The sequence below is a fragment of the Delphinapterus leucas genome, chromosome 13 (assembly GCF_059928025.1).
Source record: "Delphinapterus leucas isolate spDelLeu-1000000601 "Yukka" chromosome 13, BTC_Dleu_Yukka2, whole genome shotgun sequence".
NCBI classification, from domain to species: domain Eukaryota; kingdom Metazoa; phylum Chordata; class Mammalia; order Artiodactyla; family Monodontidae; genus Delphinapterus; species Delphinapterus leucas.
Window position 1 is genome coordinate 15,027,961 of NC_143141.1, and position 16,986 is coordinate 15,044,946.

At 43.2% G+C, this 16,986-nt stretch overlaps 1 protein-coding gene across 8 annotated transcripts in view; it reads right to left on the bottom strand.

Moving 5' to 3' along the window:
* Positions 1–14,535: 14,535 nt before the first annotated feature.
* The window catches only part of USP39 (ubiquitin specific peptidase 39), a 31,877-nt gene continuing 29,426 nt past the window's right edge, over positions 14,536–16,986 (bottom strand). For 7 of the 8 annotated variants that reach the window (XM_022556046.3, XM_022556047.2, XM_022556048.3 and 4 more), the window contains 2 exons: positions 15,882–15,968; positions 14,536–15,040 (listed from right to left, as the gene is read on the bottom strand). In XM_022556046.3, the coding sequence (XP_022411754.1) occupies positions 14,993–15,040; positions 15,882–15,968 (135 nt within the window). In that variant the 3' untranslated portion in view covers positions 14,536–14,992. Of the gene's footprint in view, positions 15,041–15,881; positions 16,011–16,986 lie in introns of those variants that run through there. The other variant, XM_089922865.1, reaches the window with a different exon arrangement.

Here is a 16,986-nt window from a genome sequence, read left to right on the forward strand (position 1 = left end):
CAGACATGTGTAGCCAACACAAGACGGTGAAGATCAGATAAGATGAGTGACGCTTGGGTAGAGACCTGGCGTGCCCAGGACAGCACAGTCACCAACATCTCTCCTCACAACAGGGTAATGTGTAGATCAATCCCAGGGGTAAGGGAAGGAGGGTTCAGTGGTTAGTTGCCCAAGATGGGCTGGCTGTGCATTAAACGAGAAGGGACTGAATTTTTTTCAAATGGAAATATTAAGTATGGGGGGCTTATGAGCCAAAATGAGTTCAGTTATAGACAAATACAATTATATTTATGTCCCGCAATTAATGACTGAAGTTTTAAATCCACTACACAATCAATATAACATTTATAACATATATAACATTATTCCAAACCTTCCTCTGCACATGTACAAAAATAGATATAACAGATTTACAAAAATGGGAACACACTATACATGCTGTTTTGTAAACTGCTTTGTTCATTTAAAATAATCTTTCCTATAAAATAGATAAACAGGGCTTCCCTGGTGGTGCACTGGTTGAGAATCTGCCTGCTAATGCAGGGGACACGGGTTCGAGCCCTGGTCTGGGAGGATCCCACATGCCACGGAGCAACTGGGCCCGTGAGACACAACTACTGAGCCTGCGCGTCTGGAGCCTGTGCTCCGCAACAAGAGAGGCCGCGATAGTGAGAGGCCCGTGCACCGCGATGAAGAGTGGCCCCCACTTGCCACAGCTAGAGAAAGCCCTCGCACAGAAACGAAGATCCAACACAGCAAAAATAAATAAATTAATTAATTTTTTTTAAAAGTAAAGAAAAAAAAAGATAAACAACAAGAACCTACTGTATAGCACAGGGAACTATACTCTATAGTATAACCTATAATAATAACCTATAATGTAATAACCTATAATGGAAAAGAAACTGAAAAAGAATACTTATATATATATAAATATCTATATATATTTATATATACAAATAACTATATATATTTATATATGTAAATTACTATATATATTTATATATGTATATAACTGAATCACTTTGCTGTACACCTGAAACTAACACAACATTGTAAATCAACTATACATCAATCAATCAAGGAAAGTAAAAAATTTTTTAAATTTTTGTTTAACTTTTCCATGTCAATAAATATAGATACCTATCATCACTGCTAATTGCTGCATGCTTTTTTTCTTGATAAAAACTCTTTACTTTTTTTTTTTTAATATTGACTGATGGATTGATTGATTTTGGCTGCCCTGGGTCCTAGTTGCGGCACGCGGGATCTTTGTTGCAGTATGTGGGATCTTTTAGTTGCAGCATGCAGACTCCTAGCTGCATCATGTGAACTCTTAGGTGCAGCATGCGTGTGAGATCTAGTTCCCCGACCAGGGATCGAACCCAGGCCCCCTGCATTGGGAGCATGGAGTCTTACGCACTGACAACCAGGGAAGTCCCAAAACTCTTTACTTTTTAAAACAACTATTATCAACAATGTTGTGAAGAATAAAAATCCTGGCAGTAACATCTTTGCTTACTAGTCTGATTATTTCCTTAGAATCAATTCTAAGACATGAAATTTTGGGGACAAAAACCATGTACATCTTTACTTCTAACATAGTCTGTATTATCAAACTGGCCCTTTACCAGCCCTACCAATTTCTATCTCAATAGTAAACAAGTGCCTCTTTTTCACTCTCTCCAACCCTGGATATTAGCAATCTTTCAAATCTTTGCTCAACTATAAAATGACCTCCGGTTATTCTAATTTGCATTTCTTTGGTTCCTAAGTAAACTTTTTTTAACATGTTTATTGGCCATTTATATTTCATCTTTAGTGAAATGCCTATTTGGGTTTTTTGCCTGATTTTCTGCTGGGGTGTTCTTTTTATTGTCTTACCAGTAAAAATATATCAGGTATATTTATTTATTTATTGTCCTATATGGTGCAGATTTTCCCCTAGCATAAGTCTCTCAAATTTAGGATACGTTTTCCACATATCTATCTTTTCCTTTGTGACATCCAGCTGAGAAAGCATAAATTTCACTTCTTTCCCATCTGTGATTCAGACAGCCAGAGCCTGAGGTCTCCAAAGAGGAAGCATATGCTGGAATCACAGCTATAAAGACACGTGGGCCAGGCCCCCAGCTCAGACAGCAGTGGTGGAAGCCACCCACATGTCACCCACAAAGGACCTCAAGCTACACACACAGGACATGACAATCAGCCTAAGCAGTGGTCCCCAACCTTTCAGGCAACTGCATCTATCGTCAACACCTCGGGAGGGTGTAAGGAGACAAAATCATCTCTGCAAAAGAAGGATACAGAGAACACAGACTCAGCACTATGCCATTTGCTTAACGAACATTATTAGTCACTGACTCCTAAGTGTCAAGCATTTCCCTAGGGCTGGGCACAAAAGGAACAGTTGCTGTCTGCCCTTTTGGAACTTAGAATCTAGTTGAGAAGATGGACATTAATCAGAGAGTCACAGAAAAAATGGCATACTTCAGGTGGGATAGTGCCATCAATTAGACCAATGCATGGTACTGACTGAGCAGATACGAGAGTCAGAGAGGCGAAAGAAGAGCAAGTTAAAGAAAAAGAGCAGCCCAAGAAAAGGAAGTGGATGGCACCAAGGCCTGGGGCCTGGTGGCATATGTGAGCAACAGAATAAGAGTCTGGGAATCAGGATCAGGAGAAACATCCCGAGAGATGAGACTAGAGAGGCTAATTTCAGGCTTGATTCTAAGAGCCAATGAAGGGTCTTAAGTGGGAGATCAGGGTGTGGGGGAGAAATGATTTGGTTAGACTTGTGCCTTAAAAGATTACTCTGGCTGGGACTTCCTTGGTGGTCCAGGGGTTAAGACTCTGCCCTCCCGCCTCCCATCAGGAAGCTTGCACAAGCCTCTTAGATAGCCTCATCCACCAGCAAGAACTACAGTTCTGCAGCCTGTGGAAGGAAAACCACATTCACAGAAAGATAGACAAAATGAAAAGGCAGAGGACTTTGTACCAGATGAAGGAACAAGGTAAAACCCCAGAAAAACAACTAAATGAAGTGGAGATAGGCAACCTTCCAGAAAAAAATTCAGAATAATGATAGTGAAGATGATCCAGGACCTTGGAAAAAGAATGCAGGCAAAGATAGAGAAGACGCAAGAAATGTTTAACAAAGACCTAGAAGAATTAAAGAACAAACAAACAGAGATGAACAATACAATAACTGAAATGAAAAATACACTAGAAGGAATCAATAGCAGAATAACTGAGGCAGAAGAACGGATAAGTGACCTGGAAGACAGAATGGTGGAAATCACTGCTGCAGAACAGAACAAAGAAAAAAGAATGAAAAGAAATGAAGACAGCCTAAGAGACCTCTGGGACAACATTAAACGCAACAACATTTGCATTATAGGGGTCCCAGAAGGAGAAGAGAGAAAGGACCCGAGAAAATATATGAACAGATTATAGTTGAAAACTTCCCTAACATGGGAAAGGAAATAGCCATCCAAGTCCGGGAAGCGCAGAGAGTCACAGGGAGGATAAACCAAAGGAGAGACATGCCGAGACGCACAGTAATCAAACTGACAAAAATTAAAGACAAAGAAAAATTATTGAAAACAGCGAGGGAAAAATGACAAATACCATACAAGGGAACTCCCATAAGGTTAACAGCTGATTTCTCAGCAGAAACTCTACAAGCCAGAGGGGGCGGCATGATATATTTAAAGTGATGAAAGGGAAGAACCTACAACCAAGATTACTCTACCCGGCAAGGATCTCATTCAGATTCAGTGGAGAAATCAAAAGCTTTACAGACAAGCAAAAGCTAAGAGAATTCGGCACCACCAAACCAGCTCTACGACAAATGCTAAAGGAACTTCTCTAAGTGGGAAACACAAGAGGAGAAAAGGACCTACAAAAACAAACCCATAACAATTAAGAAAATGGTCACAGGAACATAAATATCGATAATTACCTTAAACGTGAATGGATTAAATGCTCCAACCAAAAGACACAGGCTGGCTGAACAGATACAAAAACAAGACCCATATATATGCTGTCTACAAGAGCCCCACTTCAGACCTAGGGACACATACAGACTGAAAGTGAGGGAATGGCAAAAGATATTCCATGCAAATGGAAATCAAAAGAAAGCTGGAGTTGCAATACTCATAGCAGATAAAATAAACTTTAAAGAATGTTACAAGAGACAAGGAAGGATAGTAGATAATGATCAAGGGATCAATCCAAGAAGAAGATATAACAATTATAAATATATATGCACCCAACACAGGAGCACCTCAATACATAAGGCAACTGCTAACAGCTATAAAAGAGGAAATCGACAGTAACACAATAATAGTGGGGGAACTTAACAGCTCACTTACACCAATGGACAGATCATCCAGACAGAAAATTAATAAGGAAACACAAGCTTTAAATGACACAATAGACCAGATAGATTTAATTGATATTTATAGGACATTCCATCCAAAAAGAGCAGATTACACCTTCTTCTCAAGTGCACATTGAACATTGCCAGGATAGGTCACATCTTGGGTCACAAATCAAGGCTCAGTAAACTTAAAACTGAAATCATATCAAGCATCTTTTCCGACCACAACACTATGAGATTAGAAATCAATTACAGGGAAAAAAATGTAGAAAACACAAACACATGGAGGCTAAACAATACGTTACTAAATAACCAAGAGATCGTTGAAGAAATCAAAAAATACCTAGAGACAAATTACAATGAAAACACAACGATCCAAAAACCTATGGGATGCAGCAAAAGCAGGTCTAAGAGGGAAGTTTATAGCAATACAAGCCTACCTCAAGAAACAAGAAAAATCTCAAATAAACGATCTAAACTTACACCTAAATGAACTAGAGAAAGAAGAACAAAAAAACCCAAGGTTGGTAGAAGGAAAGAAATCATAAAGACTAGAGCAGAAATAAATGAAATGGAAACAAAGAAAACAAAGCAAAGATCAATAAATACTAAAAGCTGGTTCTTTGAGAAGATAAACAAAATTGATAAACCTTTAGCCAGACTCATCAAGAAAAAGAGGGAGAGGACTCAAATCAATAAAATTAGAAATGAAAAAGGAGAAGTTACAACAGACACAACAGAAATACAAAGCATAAGACACTACTACAAGCAACTCTATGCCAATAAAATGGACAACGTGGAAGAAATGGACAAATTCTTAGAAAGGTATAACCTTCCAAGACTGAAAGAGAAAGAAATAGAAAATATGAACAGACCAATCACAGAGTAATGAAATTGAAACTGTGATTAAAAATCTTCCAACAGGGCTTCCCTGGTGGCGCACTGGTTGAGAGTCCGCCTGCCAGTGCAGGGGACACAGGTTCGAGCCCTGGTCTGGGAAGATCCCACATGCCGTGGAGCAACTAGGCCCGTGAGCCACAACTGCTGAGCCAGCGCATCTGGAGCTTGTGCTCCGCAACAAGAGAGGCCGTGACAGTGAGAGGCCTGCGCACCGCGATGAAGAGTGGCCCCCACTCACCGCAACTAGAGAAAGCCCACGCACAGAAACGAAGATCCAACACAGCCATAAATAAATAAATAAATAAATAAATAAATAATTTTTTTTAATCACCTATAATTAAAAAAAAAAAAATCTTCCAACAAACGAAAATCCAGGACCAGATGGCTTCACAGGTGAATACTATCAAACATTTAGAGAAGCACTAACTGTCCTTCTCAAACTCTTCCAAAAAATTGCAGAGGATGGAACATTCCCAAACTCATTCTATGAGGCCACCATCACCCTGATACCAAAACCAGACAAATATACTACAAAAAAAGAAAATTACAGACCAATATCACTGATGAATATACATACAAAAATCTTCAACAAAATGCTAGCAAACAGAATCCAACAGCACATTAAAAGGCATACACCATGATCAAGTGGGGTTTACCCCAGGGATGCAAGGATTCTTCCATATACGCAAATCAATCAATGTGATACACCATATTAACAAATAGAAGAATAAAAACCCTATGACCATCTCAATAGATGCAGAAAAGGCTTTGGACAAAATTCAACATCCATTTATGATAAAAACTCTCCAGAAAGTGGGCATACAGGGAAACTACCTCAACATAATAAAGGCCATATATGACAAACCCACAGCAAACATCATTCTCAATGGTGAAAAACTGACAGCATTTCCTCTAAGATCAGGAGCCAAGACAAGGATGTCCACTCTCACCACTATTATTCAACATAGTTTTGGAAGTCCTAGCCACGGCAATCAGAGAAGAAAAAGAAATAAAAGGAACACAAATTGGAAAAGAAGAAGTAAAACTGTCACTGTTTGCAGATGACATGATACTATACATAGAGAATCCTAAAGATGCCACCAGAAAACTACTAGAGCTAATCAATGAATTCGCTAAAGTTGCAGGATACAAAATGAATGCACAGAAATCTCTTGCATTCCTATACACTAACAACGAAAGATCAGAAAGAGAAATTAAGGAAACAATCCCATTCACCATTGCAACAAAAAAGAATAAAATACCTAGGAATAAACCTACCTAGGGAGACAAAAGACCTGTATGCAGAAAACCATAAGACACTGATGAAAGAAATCAAAGATGTCACAAACAGATGGAGAGATGTACCATGTTCTTGGATTGGAAGAATCAATATTGTGAAAATGACTATACTACCCAAAGCAATCTACAGATTCAATGCAATCCCTATCAAATTACCAGTGGCATTTTTTACAGAACTAGAACAAAAAATCTTAAAATTTGTATGGAGACACAAAAGATCTTGAATAGCCAAAGCAATCTTGAGGGGAAAAAAACAGAGCTGGAGGAATCAGGCTCCCTGACTTCAGACTATATTACAAAGCTACAGTAATCAAGACAATATGGTACTGGCACAAAAACAGAAATATAGATCAATGGAACAGGATAGAAAGCCCAGAGATAAACCCACGCACCTATGGTCAACTAATCTATGACAAAGGAGGCAAGGATATACAATGGAGAAAAGACAGTCTCTTCAATAAGTGGTGCTGGGAAAACTGGACAGCTACATATAAAAGAATGAAATTAGAACACTCCCTAACACCACACACAAAAATAAACTGAAAACGGATTAGAGACCTAAATGTAAGACCAGACACTATAAAACTCTTAGAGGAAAACATAGGAAGAGCCCTCTTTGACATAAATCACAGCAAGATCTTTTTTGATCCACCTCCTAGAGTAATGGAAATAAAAACAAAAATAAACAAATGGGACCTAATGAAACTTCAAAGCTTTTGCAAAGCAAAGGAAACTACAAACAAGATGAAAAGACAACCCTCAGAATGGGAGAAAATATTTGCAAATGAATCAACGGACAAAGGATTAATCTCCAAAATATATAAACAGCTCATGCAGCTCAATATTAAAAAAACAAACAACCCAATCAAAAAATGGGCAGAAGTCCTAAATAGACATTTCGCTAAAGAAGACATACAGATGGCCAAGAAGCACATGAAAAGCTGCTCAACATCACTAATTATTAGAGAAATGCAAATCAAAACTACACTGAGGTATCACCTCACACCAGTTAGAATGGGCATCATCAGAAAATCTACAAACAAATGCTGGAAAGTGTGTGGAGAAAAGGGAACCCTCTTGCATTGTTGATGGGAATGTAAATTGATACAGCCACTATGGAGAACAGTATGGAGGTTCCTTAAAAAACTAAAAATATAATTACTATATGACCCAGGAATCCCACTACTGGGCATATACCCAGAGAAAACCATAATTCAAAAAGACACATGCACCCCAATGTTCATTACAACACTATTTACAATAGCCAGGTCATGGAAGCAACCTAAATGCCTATCAACAGACGAATGGATAAGGAAGACGTGGTACATACGTACAATGGAATAGTACTCAACCATAAAACGGAACGAAATTGGGTCATTCGTAGAGACGTAGATGGATCTAGAGACTGTCATACAGAGTGAAGGAAGTCAGAAAGAGAAAAACAAATATCATATATTAATGCATATATGTGGAACGTAGAAGAATGGTACAGATGAACCGGTTTGCAGGGCAGAAACAGAGACACAGATGTAGAGAACAAACGTATGGACACCAAGGGGGGAAAGTGGCGGGGGGAGTGGTGGTGGTGTGATGAATTGGGAGATTGGGATTGACATGTATACACTGATGTGTATAAAACTGATGACTAATAAGGACCTGCTGTATAAAAAACTAAATAAAATAAAATTCAAAAAAAAGACTGCCCTCCCAATGCAGGGGGCCCACGTTCAATCCCTGGTCAGGGAACTAGAACCTGCATGCCGCAACTAAAAGACCCCACACATCACAACAAAGATCCCGCACGCAGCAACGAAGATCCCACGTGCTGCAACTAAGACCCGGCGCAGCCAAATAAATAAATATCAAAAAAAAAAAAAAAAAGGGCTTCCCTGGTGGCGCAGTGGTTGAGAGTCCACCTGCTGATGCAGGGGACACAGGTTCGTGCCCCAGTCCGGGAAGATCCCACATGCCATGGAGCAGCTGGGCCCGTGAGCCATGGCCGCTGAGCCTGTGCGTCCGGAGCCTATGCTCCGCAACGGGAGAGGCCACAACAGTGAGAGGCCCGCGTGCCACAAAAAGAAAAACAAACGAGATTACTCTGGCTAAAGTGTGAATGAATTGGGGGAAGGGAACAAGGGAATGTGGGGATAAACTGTCAGTAGCGTAGACTAGAATGACAGTGGCAGAGGGCCTGTGCAGAAGTCACATGGATCTTGGAGAGTGACTTCAGTCATAAACTTAGATGCTGACTCTGATGGAAGCCGTTGTCCCAGTCGTAGCATCTTTACTGATACAGCACAGCCTCTGGCACTTTGTATGCCTCGTTCTCCATGCCAATTTATAAACGTTTCCAGAAGTCGTTTGCTTTTACCTGGCAGGGCCAACAGTATACCTTCACATTTTTGCATGAAGACGACGTCAATTCTTCCACTCTCTACTGTCACAGTCCACAGCCATCTTGATCATCTTGACATTCCACATAACAGTAGTCCTCTGTATTGATGACATTGGAGGTCATCAATGTCCAATAAGCAGGAAGTACCAAGTATTTTAAATGTCTTAGTAAGACATACACAAACGAGAGGGTGGGATTTAACCCCAATACAATTCAGGGACCAGTCACCTCAGTGAAGTTTCTCGGGGTCAATGGTCGAAAGTATGTCAAAGCATCACCACCAAGTTGCTGTACCTCATGTCAACACACACACACACACACACACACACACACACACAGAGGCAGTACAATGTTTAGTAGGCTTTTTTGACTTTTGAAGACAACATAGATCACATTTGAGTGTGCTATTTTTTTTTTTTTTTTTTCCCGGTATGTGGGCCTCTCACTGCCATGGCCTCCCCCGCCGCGGAGCACAGGCTCCGGACGCGCAGGCTCAGTGGCCATGGCTCACGGGCCCAGCCGCTCCGCGGCATGTGGGATCTTCCTGGACCGGGGCACGAACCCGCGTCACCTGCATCGGCAGGCGGACTCCCAACCACCGCGCCACCAGGGAAGCCCCGAGTGTGCTATTTTTAACCTATCTAGAGAGAGTCACTTACAGCTATGTAACTACTAGTTTCATGGAGACCAGAATAAGAGAAGATTCTGCAGCGAGTTTAGGTTGCACAACGGACTGTTCTACTACTTGGGCCTTATGATCCGGGTGAGCCAACGATATTTTGAAGTGACCAGGGCAAACAGGAATGCTGTATGGAGCCTCCAGCAAGGACCAGTGGGAGAATCACAGTGCAGAACTCCAGGATTTGGGAGCAAGGCTACGCCCTCTTCTGCAAATACCTATTCTCATTTTGAGAAGCAGCTTCTGGCTAGCTATGGGGCCATGGCAGGGACAGAGCATCTGACAATGGGACATCAGGTGATCATGCAGCCTGATCCTCCTCTCATGAACTGGTTGTCGTCTGACACCTTGCCATGCTGGGCAGGTACAGCTGCAACCTGCCATTAAATGGAATGCCAAGCTCAGGCAGGTCCAAAAGGCACAAGTTACCATGAGCAGATTCCTCTGACACAACTCCTGTTGCATTGCCTCCTGGGGTGTTCCTTCAGACCAGCTGACCAAAAAAGACAAAACTCAAGCCCAGTTTATAGATGGGTTTGTATAATATGCTGGCACAACCAGTAAGTGGACAGTTGCACTTCATCCCCACTCAGGGTGACACTGAAAGACAGAAGTAAAGGAAAATCCTCTAGTGGCCATAGCTTCAAGCAGTATATTTGGTTGTTCACCATTTGGAGTGTGAGATGGCCAGAACTACTGATCTAGACCAATTCAGGGGCAGTTGCCAATGATTTGACTGGATGGTTAGGGATTCAGAAGGAACAGGATTTTAACACTGGTGAAAGAGAAGTTTGGGGAAGAGGTATATGGGTGGACAACTTGAATAAGACTATACTATGAAAATAGTTGTGCTCCACAAGAATGCCCACCAAAAGGTATCCACCGCATTAGAGAACCTTAACAGTCAGGGCAAATGACACGCTCTGTGGATGTAGTAAGCAGCCTCTTCCTCCAGCCTCCCCCAGCACTTGCTCAATGAGCTCAGGAGCCGTGGTGACAGGGATGGAGGTTATGCGTGGGCTCAACAACAGACTTCCCCTGACCTGAGTAGTACTTCTGCTGAGTCATCTAATTTGCCAATGCAGGGATTTACATTGAGTCCCCAGTATGGACACGATTACTTGTGGGGATTGGCCAGCCACCTAGTGCCAGGCTGATTACTTTCTTCTATTATGGAAGGAGCGTAGATCCAACCTCAGAGGACTAGAAACGTGTTCTGGATATGGATTTGCCTTCCCTGCCCACAATGTTTCTACCAGCACCACCATCCGTGGACTCTCAGAATGCCTTATCAATCGTCACGACATTCCACACACCGTTGCATCTGATCAAGGAATTCTTCACAGCAAAGCAAGTGCAGCAGTGGGCTCATGCCCATAGGATTAACTGGACTTACCACGTACACACACCATCATCTGGAAGTAGGTAGCCTAACGGAAAGGTGGAATGGCGTACTGAAAACAGTTACAGGGAAGTCCCTGGCAGTCCAGTGGTTAGGACTTGGCGCTTTCACTGCCGAGGGCCTGGGTTCAATCCCTGGTCAGGGACCTAAGATCCCGCAAGCCGTGCAGCACAGCCAATTATAAATAAATAAGCACGTATGTCTTAAAACAAACAAACAGTTGCAGTACCATTTGGTGCTCTTGTTTTACAGGATGTAGTACATGTTTTGAACCAGAGACCACTGTATGGTGCGCTCTTCAAAACACACGGGTTTAGAAAACAGGTGGATGGCAGAGTGACTCCCCTATTACTAACAGATTTCTCGCAGAATTTTTGCTTCCCGTCCCAGCAATTTTAAGCCCTGCTGGTTTGGAGATTTTAGTTCCCAAAGAAGGAATGCTTCCACCAAAGGACCCAACAATGGTTCCGCTAAATTTTAAGATGAGACGCAGCCACCTGGACACTTGGGGCTCCTTATGCTAGTGAACCAGCAGATGCGGAGGAGGGCAGTATGGTGGAGGAGTGTCATCTATTATAACTGCCGGAGTGACTGACCCTGATTACCAAAGGCCAACTGGGTTGCTTCTACACAACGGAGGCAAGTGTGTCCAACAGCAAAAGTTAATGAAAAACCACAGCAGCCAAAAATGGGGGGGGGCGGGCAGGATGATTAAGGAGCCAGGGTCTTAGAGAATGAAGATTTGGGTCACTGTACCCGGTGAAGAACCCCGAATGGCTGTGGTTTGAGCTGAGGGCAGAGAACACAGGGAGGGGTAGGGAAACGGAAGAAACAAGCACAGGTATCAACCACAGTATGGTGGCCAGTTACAGAAACGAGGACTCTAAGTAGCTCTGCTCATGTTTTCTATTGGCTTGTTACATGTACGTGATAATTTGCCTATGCTAGCCATTTTTTCTTCTTCCCATCTTTAGGTTAACTTGTGGGAAGTTAACCTTGCAACCCAGTCTTTTTAGGTAACATAATATTCAGTGTGTCTATGACTGGATTTGAGGAGTAATACATGTAACTATCAGTGGATACATGGCTCCTGGCACTGCATCGCATTTTGAGAAAGGTTGAAAACTTGTTCTCTCATAGGAAGAGCAGCTGTTTCTGTTAGGCGTAAGGAGTTGTCTTCTTCGTTGTGGTGGCTGCTGGATGGGAGTCTGTGTGTGTGAAAGAGCACATAGGGCATGGGATTTCCCTGGCGGTCCAGCGGTTAAGACTTCACCTTCCAATGCAGGGGGTGAGGGTTCCATCCCTGGTCGGCAGAGCTAAGATCCCACATGCCTCTTGGCCAAAAAACCAAAACATAAAACAAAAGCAATATTGTAACAAATTCAAAAGACTTAAAAAAAAAAAAAAAAAAGAGCACACAGGGCAGCTGAGTCATCAAAGGGGTGGACTGGGCAGGTTATCAATTTAGTGCCCCTCAGCTCCAAATTCACCCCTTCTGCCTGTTCTCTGAATGGATTGGAGCCCTTTAGATTTTTCCTGCCAGCTGCCACTGAGGCTTGGCAGAAGAGGGTGCTGGAGACACACCACAGGGAGAAAGGGCTTTGCTTCCCGGTTCCCGTGGGCTCCCTTGGAAGGCAACGTGTGCAGCTTTCTCAGCATCAGGCTCTTGCCGTGCCCGAAGATTCTGCAGTGCACAGCCTCCAGCAGCAGCCAGCAGCTTCACCAGGCACCTCCCTCCTCCCCAGGCAGTTTGGTAGCAGAGTGAGAAGCCTTCCTATAAACAGCTTTCCTTAGAGCACTAGAGAGCAGATTTCTGACGGGTTCCAGCGGGACAGATTTTCAGCAAGGTCTAGACTTCAGCCTTGGACACTCTATGTCACCCCAAGGAGCAGTGGCTGTTCCTTCTATCTGCTATTCTTACCTTCTCTTATTACTAGCCATTTCCTCATTACTCCAGCCCCATTATAGCTATTAATTCCTGAAGTTAAACTTTCCCCGATCATATTTTTGTATGGTTTCTCTCTCCTGGTTGGACCTGGATTAAGCTGGCACTAGCGTAGACTAGACAGTGGCAGAGAACAAAAGGAAGCGGGGAGATTCAAAAGACACAAAGTAAAAGACAGGACTTGGTATTAGATTAGACAAGGGAAGTAGGGGTGAGGGGAAGATGACACCTGGAAAACTACCCAGCCTATATAACTAGATGAATAAGGGAACCCTTCACCTACACAGAAACTTCCAGAAAGGGGTGACGATTGAGGAGAAAACTCACAAGCTCAGTTTTGAACAATGCTGAGCTTGAGTTGACTTTAAGACACCCAAAACATATCGAGTGGGCAGCCGGCTCTAAAGTTCAAGAATTTAGAGGAGTCTGGGATTAAGACTGGAGTCATCTCCCTTAAACTGGTAAGTAAAGCCACAGGCATAGTTGAAATGGCCTAGGGAAAAAGTAAACAGTGAGAACAAAGTGCCTGGCAGAGTCTTGAGGGATCCCAACTCTTAATGGCTGGATAGAGGAAGATGAGCCCACAAAGGAATGCTGAAGCTGTAAGAGAGGCAGAGGAAAATAAGGACAGTACAGTCGGCCCTCCACATCTGCAGGTTTTGTAGCCACAGATTCAACCAACCTCAGATTGAAAATACTCCGGAAAAAAAATTCCAGAAAATTCCAAAAAGCAACACTTGAATTTGCCACATGCCTGGCGACTACTTACATAGCATTTACATTGTATTAGGCATCGTAAGTAATCTAGAGATGATTTAAAGTATACGCGAGGATGTGCGTAGGTTACACGCAAACACTGTGCCATTTTATATAAGGGACTTGAGCCTCCTCAGAATTTGGTGTCCACGGGGGTCCTGGAACCAATCCCCTGAGGATACCGAGGGATGACTCTATTGTGTCCCAGAAGCAAAGGGTGGCAGCCAGAGGTGCATGGCTCCTACCTCCCATTAAGAGAACTTGCTTCAGCTGACTGACGGCCACCAACGGCTGTATCTTCAGATCTCCCACATCTTCAGGTCTGCCACAGTGCCCAGGCCAAGGCCACCCTTCCTCCAGGCAGCTCCTAATCAATGAGCTTGCCGAAAACCACTTCTGCTCGATTCTTCCGTGCTCCAGGCTTCCCACCGGCCTGGCTGAGAGGTTCAGAATTGCACTACAGTCAGATGCTCTTCCTACCTCCTTCCCTCCCTCTTTCCTCACACAGCCCTGCACTGCAGGTTGAAACCACCCACCTCCAGACTTCTAGTTAAGCCCAATAATAATTTATCTCTTTCAGTCAGATATTTTGTTACTTAGAGATAAATGCATCCTAAACTGACACACCACCCACAGGCTGACGGGAAGAGACAAGCATGATGTCCACCAGATAACAGACTATAGGGTAGACAGTTTGTGAAGATTTTTTTTTTTTTTTTAAATCCTCCCCTTAGGCAGCAATCTAAGGGAAGGATATGAAACAAGAGGCTGGTTTAAAAACAGGAAAGTATTTAATCCATCCCAAAACACAAAGAAATGAAGAGAACTACAGGAAAACTATCTACCTATGATGGAAGAAGGGTGTTACTGGTTTCAAGCTCTAATTCCTATAGTCTTGAGGCTTTGATGCATAGAAGAAAACTACCTTGTCCTTCAGCTACTCCCAGCTATTCAGAAATAAATTACATACATCTGTAAAAGAGTCCTGGCCTGCTAGAAGGGAGACAGACAGGAAGGAGAAAGGAGCATCCATCTACAATCAATTGATCAAAGACCAGCTGAGTGACAGCACAGAGCCGTCCTAGGCAGAAGGACCAGGGATGCTCTGGTGTGAACGAGGACACATAAAACCTGGGCTGGCTCAGGGGCTGGGCCATCAGCCTGTGCTCAGTATTCGTATTTCCATCTTCAGCCAAAGCCCCCTGGGAGCAAAGCTCTAGATGCCTCCTTCAAGCCCCCTGCTGGTTGGTTTCATCGTTATCTCGCCTCTTCCAAATCTGTAAGAAATGAATACGATATTTAGGAGCTGGCATTCAATCCACAAGTATTTATCAAGTACCTAAATCTGCGCTAGGCAATGGACAAACTATCACCCCACTTGTGTATTTGTTAAGTCCCCTGAAACTAACTCATAATCTTTCAGAAAATTCCTTCATTCAACTATCACTTTTCTACCCATCCTTCTCTTCCCATTCCAAACTCCTTTTCTAAAAAGTGACTCATAGTCAGACCTGCCACTTTAGACAAAGTCACCAAGGAAAGAGTTATCTCTGGAACGAGCAGCGTCTCCCTCCTTTTTTACAAAGCTATAGCATCTTCTTAGCCTCAGTCTTCCTTCTCTGCAGGTACTAGGACAGTTAGAAAAAGAAGACAGAGATACTCTACTCCATGACCTCCCGACCCAGAGGAGAGGACAGTTACACTAGTCCAGCTGGTGCTCCACGAAGACAAGAGACGGTGCGGTGGGGTCACGAAGAGTGCTGACTTTGCCCGGGGGACTGGGGGAGCTTCAGAGACAACTCCTACCTGGCGGCCCAGATGGTTCTGGGCTCTTCCTCCTTGAAACCAGACCACACACTCGCAAAACTAACCTGGCTCACCGTAAGCAGAACCTCCTTGCTCACTCATCACTCTTCCCTGCTTCTCCACCCTTCTCTTCCCTGAAGGTCACTCCTGGGCTTCAAGGGCCATGTAATCTGGTCCCACCACACTCCCCAGTGCATGTCAAAAGGCACCCAACCTAACTCAATCCCATTCCATGCCTTCACCTACATCACTGCTCTCACTGGACCCACGCTCCATCTCCTTGGTGCTCGTTGGAGTCTGCGGCCAACCCACCTGAATGTAAGCCTCCGACAGAGTGATCATCTGGGGAAGGATGTCAGTCACCTGGAGGTCTTGTAATTCATACCATTTGCCTGTCCCCTGCAGAGAGTACGAAGGGCTGGGTTAGTCTGCTCTCTGGAACTGAAAGGGTATAAGAGGGAAGGGATCACAGCTGAAAGCTAGAAAAATGAGAACAGTCACTAGACCATCACGCAGCAAGAGCTGTACGTAAAAGGGTGCACGGCCTCTGCCGGGCATCATTCAATTTAAAGACTTTTTAGGGTGTTCATTTTGGCAAACTCAATTCCTGCTGAGGACTCCTTGAAGTACAATGGAGTCTCAAACACTGTACCTCTTTTAAGGACAATAAAGAGAAAGAAGAGGAAGCCCTCTACTCCTCACCTAAGATGTCTCCCTGCTGCTCAGAAGTGACGGAATAGACACACTGACTTAGGAGGTGCAGTGTTAACCAAAAGTGGACATTCCCACCCCCATCCCAGAGGACACAGCAAGTTAGTCAAGAAAAAGTGTCCTTGGTGGACACTGTCCACCATACTAACCTGTTTCCTTTGGCCTAAAAAAACAGTGCTGCAAATACACCAAAATCTACCTTACTTCATGCTTCCATAAACAAGGGGGAAAAGAGGCTTCTGGATTATGGCAGAGGCACCTCTGGAAGCTCACCAGCCCCACCCATCCCAACTTCTAAGAAACGCCAAAGACAGATACACTCCAGGTATTCTGGGTATTCCAGTAGTTCAGAACAGGAGACACAACAAAAGCTCAGGATCACATAATCAAGTCCCTATTCCCGGTAAAACCAAATATCTAGGTTCAAATCCCAATTCTACTGACTTCAGATAAATTATTCAAACTCTGAGCCTAGGTTCCTCACTTGTAAAAAGACGGTATTTACACCTATCTTGAAAGTGTGTTTTAAGGATATAAACGAGATGAACATCCATGAGCACATGGCATACTGTCTAGCACACAGCAAAGCGCTTGATGGACACAGCTAGTTATTATTAAACCCACGGCCCCAGAAGACTAATCAAATTAGAACAATCTGTGCTAGTAATCTGTGATGCCAAATATATCTTAAGCGCGTTTCAGCCAT